We start from the raw sequence: 13,345 nt of genomic DNA, 5'->3' as shown, positions 1-13,345 counted from the left end.
GGAAAGAGAGAGAGGAGGGAGAGAGGGAGGGAGGGAGAGAGAAAGAGCAGGTGGGGGAGAGAGAGAGAAGGGAGAGGAGAGAAAAGAAAGAGAGACACAGAGAGAGAGGGAGAGAGACAGAGAGGAAAGAGAGAGAGAAGGAGTGTGAGAGAGGAGAGAGAGAGGGAGGGAGAGAGGGAGGGAGGAAGAGAGAGGGAGAGAGAGAAGAGAGAGGAAGGAAGGGGAGGGAGTTTGGGGGGAGAGGCCAACAGAGAGAGACAGAGATGTAGAGACAGAGAAAGACACTGATCAAACAAGATTTGGGGGGGCCTTCCATATGATTCCTGATAGCCTCCCTCCACGGCTCCCAGTTCTCTCCAGATGACCAAGTGTCTCCTCTGGCTGTTTGCCGCACACGCTTACACACATATACTCTGTCTCCATCCTTGAGGGCAGGGGTAATTTTCGTCTTTGCCTTTGTCTCTCCAGTGCCTAGCACTCTGCCCAGTACACAGCAGGTGCTTAATACATCCTTGCTGGATTAAAGGGGAGGCTCAGATCACTGGCTAGGCCCTATAGTAGGCCTTCCCAGACTACTTGGCTGTTTCCACCCTCTCCCTCCTTGTGTCAGAATGTACTTATCTACCCAATCTATCAGCTGATCTGCATTTATTAAGCACCTAGTGGGTGCCAGCCCCAGTGCTGAGCTCTTGGAACATAAAGGAGGAGACAGGGCCTTGCATTCCGATGCCAACACAAGGTCGCTCTGGGGAGGGAGGCCCTGGCAGCCGGGACTGAGGGGCAGCTGTGGGGGTTTCGTGTCAGAGGCCGAACTCGAGCTGCGTTCTCTGGGGCGAAGGAGAGGAGGGAGGGCCAGAGCAAAGGCATGATGGCCGGAGACTGACTGCCATGCATGGGGAAGGAAAGGAAGGCAAAGGACTGGAAGGAGAAAAACGTCCACTGAGTCTGGAGAGCGAGGTGCTGGTGAAGGGCTCTGAAAGCCAAGCAGGAGTTTCTGCCGAATCATTTACATGGGGTAACCCCTGCTCCCCCCAAAACGTAAGCTCTCTGAGGGCAGGGACCACTCTCCCTCTGGTCCTGCTGTACCCCCTGATTGGCCCAGGAGCCACCAAATAATGGGGTGAACGGATGGAAGTGTGGGACCCCCACAAATTGCCAAGCAGTGCTCCTACACCCCGGGGGGCAGCAGGGAGGAGAACCCGGGGGCTTTGGGGAAAACAAACCCCAAGCTTGTCTCCCAGTTGGGCAGAAGCTCCACACCCCTCTCAGCCCTCCCAGTGCCCACCGTGCTGCCCCCAGCCCTGCTTCTTCATGTTAAAGCTCACCTTTGGCAAAGGCTTCTGGAAGGCCTGCATGGCCAGGAGGAGGGGGGCTGCTGTGGTCCAGTTGTAGTATCTGAGACAGAAAACAGGCCACAGTGAGACCCCTACATGGCAGGGACCCAGCACCCACCTCCCCTGGCCAAGGGAGGCGACCTCTCACCCCCCATCCCCCGTGCTAGCACCCTCCCTTTGAGGATGCCCCTCATTTACCTGGGAGAGGAGGGGAAGGGGAGGGGAGGGGATCTATGTAGAGAGTCTTTCTTCCTATTCTCAGTGTTGGTCAATATTTTGGCCGGTATATAGTAGGTGCTTAATCAATCCTGCCTTCCTGGCACACAGTAGGTGCTCAATAAATGCGTGTTGTTTAGCTGTGGCACTGAGGGGCCAGGCCCCGGCTGGGGCCCAGGCAGAGCAGTTATACAGGCAAGTGCTAAAGCCCCTCCAGCCCCATCCATGTGACCCTGGACATGACCAAGGACACTTAAGAGGTGGAAGGAAGGGGGGGCAGTGGGGTGTCCAGTGATGACTGAACAGGGGACAGAAGCGAAAATGTAAACTGAGGCTTGATGCCTGAGGAAACTTCCTTCCTGCTCTGTGCAGCTGCCCCAAGAGGAAGGAGCCAGGCGGGGATGGGGCCCTTGCCCAGCTCCAGACTCCAGGCACCCCTCTTGGGCCACACATGGTCCTTGGCCCTTGTCAGAGCTCACTGGGGGCACTGCCCCTGTAGACCCTGCACTTAGCCCAGGCAAAGAAGGCGTGGCCCCCGTCAGTGTGGGCCCCTCGGACATTCCAGAGTTGGGCCCCTACTGCACATGGCACGTCTGTGCTTGCGGCCATCAGGAAGAGGGCAGAGAGCACCTACTATGTGCCGTTCTCGGGGCTGGGATAACAGACCAAGATGGAAATGCTCCCTGCCCTCAAGGATCCAGAGGCCAACATTCCCTGGTTGTGTGACCCTGGAGAGGTCACCCCGAATCTGAGGTGCCATCCAGGCAGACCCCCTGAACCCCAGTCATCCTCCAAGGGGGGGATCCAGCCCTGTCACTTTGGGACAGCTGAGAAGCCTCCTCCTGACCCCCCCTTGGAGCCTCCAGCATCTCCCTGGGCCACAGAAGGGCTGCAATCTGCACCAACAGAAGACTGGCCCATCCTGGGAGCCCTGCCCAGCAGAGGAGAGGGGCTATTGGCACAAAACCGAATGGAGCGGAGGGAGCTCTGAGGCCTAGGCCACAGGTGGCTGCCGCCTCTTGCACCCCTGGGTTTCAGGGAGCCATCCAGAACAATCACGTGCTAGAAGCGAGATCAGAACCCGGATCTGCCTGGCTCCAAGGCCAGCTCCTATGTCCTGGGTCATCTGACTGCGCAGGCAGACACACTTTAGTGAGCGCCTGGTGGGTCGGGGCTGGGGGCAGGGGAAGCCGGGGACTCACTTGCTACCAATCTTCACCACCAGGTTGGGGTCGTCGATGATGGCCGGGTTGTCCGCAAACTGCTGATAGGACACTTCTTGTTCCAGAAACTCGTCTGCAGCGGCCACCACGGCGGGGTGGGAAAAAAGAGAAGGGCAGTTATTCACTCCGTTACCCCCTTTGCATGGTGACTGTGCCCCCACTGCAAAGTGCAGAGCTTTGGGGAAAGAGACCCAGGTTCAAATCCTGGACTCTGGCTGGCTCGCTATGCAGGGGCAGCCGGTGGCCTCAGACACTCACCAGGCGTGTGACCTCTGTGAAAGGGGGACAATCACAGCACACGCCCCCCTCCCGGGGTGGCCGCGAGCATCAAAGGAGATCCTCACTGGGACGCGCCTCACCCGGTGCCCGCCACAAAGTGAGGCCACAAGACACTGGCTGCAAAATTGGGACCAAAGACCAGGAGGAGCTCGCCGCCTGGGCGTCCTTCAGCACCACAGAGAAGGGAGCCGCTATCTGGGGCACGGCGAGGGGACGGACAGTCATCAGATGGAGAGCCCAGCCCCTCCTTCAGATGTGAGGCCCGGAGGCAGAACTGGAAGCCCGCTCCTCAGGGTCTGGGGCCAGTCCCCAGAGCACCAGACTTGGTGGCCCCAAAGACACAGTTCAGTCCAAATTCCTCCCTTTAAAGGGTGAAAACTGAGGCACAGAGCTCCGGACTGACTGGGCCGTGGTCACACAGTGAGGAAACAGCAGCACCAGCAAGGACACAGGCCCAGGACGGAGCCGGCGCCAGCTCAGGTGGCCTCTCGGTGATGGGCGCATGGGGCGATGGTCACGGTCCCCCCAGGCTGGGCTCAAACCCAACGTGGCCATGTGCACACGAGCACAGGGGTGGTCCCAGCCTCCCCTCTCTGTTTTTGGTCAGTCTCTCTGTCTCAGTCTGTCCGCCTGTCTGTCACACACACACACACACACACACACACACACACTCTCACAAAACTGTCAGGGACCTCAAGGTCTACATCCCATCTGAAAAGTGATGCCCTTCCAGCACCCCAGAGACGGGGTCCCCTAGCCCTGACCCGAAGACCCCAGGTGAGCGGGCACCCACCACTTTCCCAACTGGGGAGTGGGGGTGAGCCCCCATCAGTTGCTTTTCCGGGGGCCCCTGTGCCTGGTCTGGACGAGGCCAGCCCCCTCCACACCGTGCCCTGGAGGCCAGGCTCAGGGGCCTCCTCCACTCAGGGGCTGGCCTCCCAACCGCGGACAGTCTGATTCATTGCTGCCCCAAAGGCCGGTCAGCAGAGCTGAGCCGTGCCAGCGGCAGCAGCAGCCCCAGCAGCAACAGCAGCGGCCGCGGCCCCACCAGCAGCCACCAGAGGCCGCCCTCGGCTCATGGACCATCCTGAGCCACCCCAGCCGCCTCACCTGTTGTCAGCTCCCTGCTCTCCGTCAGCCCCCCGCAGAGCGAGATGGCGATGGAGGGCAGCTCTCGGGGGCCGTCCGACGTGCTCTCCACGCCGCTGTCCACGCCCGAGCTGCCCACCAACTGAGGGGACTGGCTGGCCGAGCGGGGTGCGGCCTCACTGCAGCTTCTGGCCGCCCCACCACCGTCACCGCTGAGGGGCACAGGAGGGCAGAGAGAGCAGCCGTTAGCCTCCCGGGCCAAGGGCTCTGGAGGGCAGCGGGCACCCCCAGCCGCTGGCCCTGGCCCAGCCCACCTCCCCGACAGCCTCAGTCTCCCCATCTGGACAGTGGAGACCCATGATTCAGACAGACAAGGGATCTCGAATTCTTCCCCACAGGCTTTTCCAGGACAATGGGGATCTGACTGGGAGTCAGGGGATCTGGGTTCAAATCCTGACTTGGCTATAAAAGCAGCACTGACCACTGGAGGGCCATGGGCATGCGCCTGCATCCCTCTGGGCCACACCTTCCTCAGCTTTAGGATGGGGGGCTTGAGGTCCCTCCCAGACCCTGGTCACCTGCATGCTGCCCACAGCATTTCAGCAAAGAGGGGCGGGTGGCAGGGATTCACGGAGGTACCCGGGGCAGGAGGGGCTTCACTCCCTGTGCCAGCCCCCCACCCCGCCCTCAGCCCTGGACAGACCCAGAGCTGGCCGGCCTGGGACAAAGCGCCTGCGTCCCCACTGGCCTTACTTTTTGGGGAAATAAAGGGCAGCGACCTCGGGGTCCATATCGGGAAGGTCGTCCAGGTAGACGCCATCGGCTCCCAGGTGTCTGCTCCGCTTGTCTGAAAGCACAAGGGAAGGCCAAAGGCCTGGGGCTGTCCCAATGTTCCTCGGTCACAGCCACAGCCCTCCTGCTGCGGGGGTTCTCCCTGACCACTGGCTCCTGGGACGCCTGCCCTTGCCCCTCCCCGCTGACCTCCCCAGCATGGCCTGTCTGGGCCTGTCCGGGGCCTGTCCTGGGCCTGTCCACACACCTGCTTGACCACCTCCTCCCCCGTGTTTCTGCCTTTGTAACCCCAGCACTTGGCTAAGGCACACAGTAGGGGCTCATAGTAAGTGCCTGTTGACTAAGACCCTGAGGTCTTAGAACCTGAGGGCCACAGAATGTCCCAGTCAGGAGGGACCTTGGGGGGCATCCATGAGACACGGAACGTTCAATGGGGACAGAAGTTCTAACCCCAGCGTCCCAGGGTCACCTCTTTCAGGTCATTGGTCCAGGGTTAACACCTGCTCTGCAGTCAAAGGTTCTGTGCTATAATCTGTGGGACAGTGGACCATGTCATAGGCAGCTGGAAGGGCCCTGAGAGGTCAAGGGGTTCAGCAATGCGCCCAAGGTCACACAGGAGAACTCTAAGAGAGAATTTGAACCCAGGCCCTCCTGAGCCCAAAGCCAGCGCTCCATCCTCTACCAGGGGTCAGAAAACTGCAGCCTGGTTCTACAGGGCGACCTAACAATAGCTGTTCTATTTTTAAATACAACAGAAAGCTATTTAAAACCGTAAAGCCCATCATGAGCTCATGGTCCTAAACTGTGCAGACTTGGGGCTACTCTGGCCTTCCAAGTCCCTTAGCTGGGATCCCTTCTGGAGTTTCTTTCTCTGTAAAATAGGGGTTGGGGGAGACTCAGCTTCTGAGGTCCCTCTAGGTCTCTGACCCCAATGCACCCCCTCTGGGCCTCAGTTTCTCCATCTGTAAAGGGAGGACATCCAGTCCGCCCAGCATTCAATGACCAGCTCTCCGAGTCTCGGCCGGTGCATCACAGGCCCTGGCAGCATCCAGGCCAGGCTGAAAAGGGGGCTGCCGCCAGAAGCCACAGATCTGGCATGAGATGATGCCGTGGTGAGTGTGGAGGGTGGGGGAGACAGCTGGTGGGTCCTGGGCACCAGCACGGGCACTGCGCTGTGCCCGGTGGAGGGAGCTCCCCTGTCATGCACTTTTAGGGGTTAGGGCTGGGGCCAATTGTGAGCAGGCTGTGCCCTCCAGTGGAAGGGAAGCTCCCCGAGGCCAGGGCAGTGCGGGCGCTGCCTTAGACAAGAGAAGCTCTCAAGATTTAGAGGCAGAAGAAATGTCTGAGCCCATCTTAATCACCTGGGCAGCCTGCAGGCACGGCGGCTGGAAAGCCCCAGTACCAACCTTGCCTTGCTAGGGCTGTGACCCTGGACAAGTCAAGTGATTTCTCTCCTTTTCCCATAACCATTCCCAGAGTCGTCTCACAGATCACAGAGGTCAGCATATATAAAGTGCTTTGTAAACCTTAGCATGCTGGCCATTATTACTGGCCACAGTGACCTAGGCAGGGATCTGAGTGGACACAGCTGGGACAAGACCAGTCCCAACAATCATGGCTCTGGAGTGGAGGACCCAGGTTCAAATCCCACCTCCTTGGCTGAAGACATGAGTGACCGTGGGCACATCATGTCCCCTCCCTGGGCCTCAGCGTCCTCAGCTGTTCGATGAGAGAGTTGGCCTGGATGACCTCTGAGGTCCTTTCTGGAGCTGGATCTACATATGCCTTTGAAATCCTTGCCCTCGGCATCTCTTAGGGCCAAGGACTGAGCCCTCCGCCCCAGGGCCAGTACTTTGCCCCCCAGGAAGCAGCACTAAGGGACCACAGGGTGCCACCAGCTGAGGGTCTAGACCAGAAACATCCCCAAAAGACAAAAGGGCAGAGAGCCTCCTCTGCCCTGCTTCCCATTTGACTTTAGGAGGCCATCCGCCCCACTGGACGCTGCAGAAATGGACGGATGGTCAGAGAACCGGGTGCTAGGCCTGCCGGCCCTCCAGTACCCTGGCCTTTCTGGCCTCTCTCACTGGCCTGAGTCAGCCCCTCAGGCCCATCCCTGCTTGGCCTGGCTCAGGGAGCCTCCTCTGGGAAGCCCCATCCCGGGGCCCTTACCTGTCCCTGCAGTTTGGCCTTTCAGCGCCCTACTAGGCTGTAAGCCCCTCAAGGGCAGCGCCCGGCTGGCTGCATCCCTGCATCTCTAACAAAGTGTCGCCAGTGAGGATGGCAAGGGCACATGCCACCAACTAGGGGAGCCCTAGGGCAGCCCAGGACCATCAGAGACACTCAATGACTCACCTGGTCTGAAGGTGACTGGAGCCCTCCAACCCCACCCGACCCCACCCTCCCGGGTGCCTCAGTCTCCCCTGGAGGTAGCAGGGCCATCTTTGTTTCCAGGAAGGACCAAGCCCTCACCTCTTTTCCTAGATGGAGAGTCCATCTTACTCCCCTGGAGGTTGGAGTTGGGGTGGGGCTGCTTGGACTCCTCGACGGCGGGCAGAGGTGGGGCCGCTTCAGGGGCCACCGCGGCCGTGGCCGTGGCAGCCGTGGCCGTGGCTGTCGTGGCGACCGTGGCAGCAGGCACAGCGGCAGTGGCGCCGCCCAAGACCTCTGAGACGTGCTCCCCCACGAATGAGCCCTCGGGCAGAGCCCTGACCTCTGGTGGGATCGGCATCTCACGATGGCCCCCAGAAGGTGAGGGAGAGAGGTCACTACAGGTCTCTGAAGACTCGCTCTGAATCGCCCGGAAAAGCATCTTCTCTGAAAAGCTTCTGTTGCCCGAGTCTTTCACCTTATGTGGAGACGTGGTCTAGACGGACAGGAGAGGGGAGAGTGCCGAGGTGTGCATCACCACAGAGGAAGAGGAGGAAAATGGGCAAAGGTCACACAGAGCCCCACTGGGGACCCGGTCACCCAGGGACAAGAGGCTCCAATCCCACCTCCCATGCTGCCTCGCTGGCAGAACCCCACTTTGACTCAGTTTCTCCATCTCTAAAACAATGGGCCAGAACAGACCTCTGAAGGCCCTCTGGGCCTCGTTTTCCTGTGGGTCCCCGACTCTCTATGGTCTTGTGCAGCCTAAGGTCACTGAGCAGCCAACAGGCCATGACTGGAGCCCTGCAGGCGGCCTGGCTTTCCTCATGAGACCCCCCCAGAGTGTGTAAGACAAGGACTCTTAGCCCCAAGGCCCAAATGGGGAAACGGGCTCAGGCAGATGAGATGACCTGGCCGGCATCCCTCAGGGCAGAAGACACAGAGCCAGCAGGCACACCTGGGTCTCCGGACACCTGGCACCTCCCGTTAAGACTCCTGGAGAGCAGGGACTCGGTGGGACTTTGTAGGGGGTGGGGAATATTTGTATCCTCAGTTTACCACCGGACCTGGGCACAGAGGAGGCGCTTAGTGAATGTTTATGGCCTGCTTCCTTATCCATGGCAGAGAGTGTAATCAGTCACTTTATGCTGGGGTAGGTGGCATGAGATGTGTCCTCAACAGTAACTCTGACCCTAACAAACTCACTTGGGTCAAAGGACTGAGCCCAGCTGGGAAGGAACTTCCAGGAACCCATCGTCTGGGAGCTTCCTGGCTTTACTCTCTAGTCTCACTCCCCAGACGTTAGGCTCAGCAGCTCCTGCAGCTGCTAAGGCTGTGGGCACTCACTGCATTTCTGGCACCCTGGGACAAAGCCCTCTTGGCCCACCCTAGTTGAGGCAAGATCTGGTGGGAGGTAAACCTAAGGGCAGGGACTCCAGGTGGGAAAACTCCTCTACCAGGGCAGGTCAGCACTCTCTGCAGCTTATGGTCTTGGAGAGAGGGTGAGCACCTTCTCCAAGGTCACACAGACACCCAGTCTCTCTGATTTCAAGGCCAGATTGTTCTCCTTTTTGCCAGGCAGCATCTCATAACTTGGGAAAAGTTTGATAAAGAGAGTGTGGCATGACAAAGGAGGAGGAAACACACATTTAGTATGCACCTACTGCATGTGCTAAGCGCTTTTTACAAATCTCTCCTCTGAGCCTCACAACTGCCCTGGAAGGCAAGTGCTGTCATGATCCCCATCCTACAGATGAGGAAGCTAAGAGGTTCAGTGACTTGCCCAGGGTCACACAGCCAGGGAGTGTCTCATGTTGGATTTGAACTCAGGTCTTCATGCTCCAGGCCTGGAGCTCTCCCCACTGCACCACACAGACATGACGTCAGGAAAAGCCGAGTTCCAGACCTGCCTCTGACCCCGCTGCATGAGCCTGGCCTGATCACTGCTCTCATTGGGGTTCAGCGGCCAGTCTACACTGATCTGGCACGTTTCCTCACCCAGCAAGTCACAGATTGAGACTAAATGGGGAGACTCCCAGGGCTCTGAGCTGGAAGGACCTTGGAGATCATGTTCCAGGGCAATGCAGAAGGGCAGGGAGGAGAGGGGCCAGGAGACCTGCCTCTTACCAGCTGGGGACCCAAGCAGCTCCCCTCCCCTTTCTGAGCCTCAGTTTCCCCATCTGTAAAAGCCTGGAGCAGTTCCATCAGGGCTTGCAGGGAGGTTACAGCCCAGGATGTGAGAGGCCATGAGAGGAACTCAGATGGCGCCTTCATCACACAGGCTCAGGATGGCACCGTTTTCCCAAGCAGGGAGGTCCATTTGTGATTACTGCAGTTGGTTCCAAAACAGCCAAGCCCTCCCAACACTCTCTGAATGGTCACTGTTCCTGGGGGCCCTCTGCTCGCTCTGCCAAAAGGGAGGCCCGGGGGAAGCCAAGCCCTCCGCTGCCCACCGCCCCATCTGGGGGGACCCACCTTGGCGGCCTGGGGAAGCTCCCCCCACAACCACAGCATCTCCGGGTTATTCTTCTGCAATCCCCTCTCCAGGGACTTGCTGACCAGTTCTGAATCACTCTTAGGTGTCGCTGGGCGAGAACCTGAAGGACTGGGGAGAAGATGAGGGACAAATGAAAAACCAGCCCACCCATCAAAAGAAAGACACAAGCCCAGCCGGTTTCTACAAACTGGTTTGGCTCAGACCCTTCCTTTCACCACCCAGTGAAAACACTCAGGCTCCTGACTCCCCAGTCAGCATGGTGGCATTCAGAGCTGTAGCTAGGGTGGGACAATCGGGCCTTCGTCCCAGGGCACCAAATTTAAAGGGGGTGTGATTACTTTAGATGATTCCCCCCACAGCACTTCCAGTAATCCAGCAACACAGAAAGAAGAGCTTAGTTTCAAATTAACATGGATACTTAATGTAGGATGTGACTGGAGGGCAGCATCCTTCCCTAGCCTTCCCACTCTGCTCTTGTCCAGGAGTCTCTCTGTCCTGCCCCTGCGGACAACTGGCCCTCCCTGCTGCGGACAACTGGCCCTCCCTGCCCACTGTACCTGGTGGTTTATCTCATGCCACCTGCCCTGGGCATTCTGTGGTGGTGCCCTGGCCTAACAAAATCCTAGGCCCAGCTCTGGTCCTATCCCTGCGGTCGCTGGGGATGTGTTTGGCCAAACACGGACGCCACTCCACTCCCCACTCCCAACCCCTGCTCTGTGACTATGAGATAGGGAGATAGAACGATGCCAATGCCAATGAGAAATGAAGGAGGAAGGAGGAGGCAAGGAGAAGAGCCCACTTTGGGAGATGCCCCCAAACTCTCTACCCACATCTACCCAGACTCCCTCCCTCTGCTCACTCCAGGCTCCCCAACAGAACCAAGCTCGGGAGGCCCCAGAAAGGCATACACACCCTTAACTGAGCAGGCCAAAATTGTAATAAAATTTAATAAAAACTAGTCATTCTAATGAAATTTGACAATTTTAATAAAATTGACTAAATTATTTTGGAAATATGAAATTAATAGTAATAATAATAGTTCGTATTTATTTAAATATATAAATATCATATATTATACATTATAATTTATTATTATATATTATGATTATATAGCTATAAATAATAGCTCATATTTATATAAACACTTTACAATTTTTGATTCTCACAACCACCCTGGGAAGTAGGAGCTATGGCTCTCCCCACTTTACAGATGGAAAACTGAGGCTCAGGGAGGCCAGCGGTCACACAGCTAGTCAGAGTCTAACCCAGAGCTTCCAGACTTGGGTCCAGCGCTCTCTCCTCCGAGCTGCCTCTTAGTACTTCATCAACGCTGGTTGGTTGCTAAAGTGATGGCCTGATTGCCGGGTTCTGGGTCCCGATTCCTCACAACACCGGAACCAGTAAAGAGGGCGTGTCCCCTCCACACACGTCGGGACAATCAATTTCCTCCGAGATGGTCAAGCCCACAGAATCAGGGGATCTCGGAGGAGGAGGGGACGTCGCAGGTGCTGATCGGAAGCAGCAAGTCCCTCAGCGTAAGGCTGACCAGCCTCGGCTGGGGCACCACCCGTGACGTGGGACTCGCTACCTCCCCAGGCAGCCTATTTCCCTAAAGCCCGACCCCACGGGTGGGGAGCGCCTGGTGTAAAAGCGAGCCTTCCCCAGCCCTCTTCATTCTGGCCCCTGCCCTCTGCTGACTAGGTCTCATTCCTCCTGGAAACAGCTTGCTCATAAGCTCCGTGAGGGCAGGCCGGTCTTTTGCCTTTTTGTAGCCTTGGCCCTTAGCCGAGTAGGCACAGTGGGCACACAGTAGGTGCTTAATAAATACTGACTGACTGAGAGAAGCAGGCACTGGATTTGGCGAGGGAGAGCCTGGGCTGGAATCCTGCCTCCAATGCTCACTAGCTCGGTGACTGTGGGAAAGTCACTTGACATCCCTCGTTCTACCTGCTCCAGAGGACGGAAGGAGAAGCGATGCCAGGGCAGAGTGGGAGGGGAATGAAGGTGGGAGAGGCAGAAGGGGGCTCAGAGCTGTCACGGTCCCAGAGCTCAGGGATGCCCGAAGTGGGCATCGTCTGTGGGGGCGCAGAGGGGAGGCTCCTGCTGGCCAGCTCCAAGACTCTGTGCATCTGCGGCCCTCCCGGCCTCAGTCTCCTCCTCTGTAAAGTGGGAATGGTAAGTCTCTCACTAGCTTCCTCACAAAGGGGCCTTGAGGAACGGAGCCAGCTTGCAGGGTCTCTGCAAGTTCACTGGGTTAGTTTGGGTTAAAAGAAATGTTAGACCGAATCTGCATGCATAGTTAGGTCCCAACACTGGACGCTGGGTTGAGCGAGGTTAGACGCGGAGTTAGAAATCTGCAGACCGTCCCTCTGTTCAAGTAAGCCAGGCCCCAAATGGGAGAAAGCAAGCCTTTTACCTTTCCGAAGAATGGAAATGGGAAGACTGTGGAGGGCAAGAGCTAGAAAAGCCTCCTTCTGCCACAACTGGAAGATGAGGGGGGAGCCTTTTGCAATCTACCGGCTTACTGGATCCCACCAGATACAGAGAGAGAGAAAGCAAAGTCAGGAGTCTGAAATGAAGCGAACACTCGAACTCATGTCACATAACTCATGAGGCAGGGGAGAGCCGGCCAAGAAAGCCGCGGCACCTGGCACAAGGGAGGGACGCGATGTCTGCAGTCACCGAAGGGAACCGGCACCCCTATCTGTGATCTGATCACTCTCCACACTCTGGAGCAGGGGGGGCTTCACCGGGACCCAGGAACTTTCTCTTTTAGTTTTGAGAAGTATCTCCTTCCCTTTGCAATCCTATCTATTTTAGTTTGTGAATTTAAAGACACTATTCTAAGGAATCCATAGGCTTCACCAGATGGCCAAAAATCCATGACTGAAAAGAAGAAAAAAGCTTAGGAACGATGATGCTGGGGAGACCATTTCAGAGGGTCAAGGCCCCCAAGGCTTCTGACTCAGGGAATAGGTATGTGACAGAAAGGAAGGGACAGTTCTAGGGTTAGGTCTGAGAGTTTTCTAGAACAGCATTCCAGAAGGTCAAGGTCTCTGGGGGCGACAAGAGAACTACCCCCGGACTTCACTTCATCCTCCAAGGCCCGTCTCATTCATGACTGCCTCTAGAAAACGAGGAAACAGCCTCACTTTCAGAAGCAATGCACCCTGGTGGTGTCGTAGCGGGCACTGCCAATGAACCTTTCTTTAAAGATAAGGCCCGATTCCAGGAATGGAAATATTATCTGCCTATCAGCCAAGTGGACAACTCAAAGGTTGGGTGGTTTTTGTCACCGCGGGCACCGGACTGATCCAAATCAGTGGCCCTCTGCATCTAAGGGGTGGCTTCCTGAGAACCTGGGGATGTAAAAGACGGTGCTGCCGGTGACCAGCCCTCTGGTGGCAGGAGCTGAGCACGCACCTTCTCTGTCTCTGGGCTATAATCAGAGCTGGCGATGACCACCAGGGCTGCCCTGCACCCTGGAAAGGCAGCAAGGGGGCCCTCAGGGAAGGAGCTCCCACACAGAGCCTTCACTGCTAACATGG

General features: G+C 57.4%; 1 protein-coding gene across 1 annotated transcript; it reads right to left on the bottom strand.

The window, feature by feature from the left end:
* Window positions 1-1,061: 1,061 nt before the first annotated feature.
* LOC138172944 (phosphatidate phosphatase LPIN1-like) lies at window positions 1,062-13,328 on the bottom strand. The gene is made up of 7 exons (XM_069102788.1): window positions 12,214-13,328; window positions 9,776-9,905; window positions 7,403-7,796; window positions 4,895-4,988; window positions 4,163-4,353; window positions 2,753-2,846; window positions 1,062-1,395 (listed from the first exon to the last, which is right to left on the bottom strand). Exons 2-7 carry the CDS (start codon window positions 9,812-9,814, stop codon window positions 1,266-1,268), a joined length of 942 nt encoding a protein of 313 aa, XP_068958889.1. The 5' UTR covers window positions 9,815-9,905; window positions 12,214-13,328; the 3' UTR covers window positions 1,062-1,265.
* Between the last annotated feature and the right edge of the window lie 17 nt (window positions 13,329-13,345).

The sequence above is a fragment of the Petaurus breviceps genome, unplaced genomic scaffold (genome assembly GCF_028583685.1).
Source record: "Petaurus breviceps papuanus isolate PSGF00001 unplaced genomic scaffold, PetGlider_PUasm1.0 556, whole genome shotgun sequence".
Lineage (NCBI taxonomy): Eukaryota > Metazoa > Chordata > Mammalia > Diprotodontia > Petauridae > Petaurus > Petaurus breviceps.
This window is presented reverse-complemented; position numbering and strand designations above follow the sequence as displayed.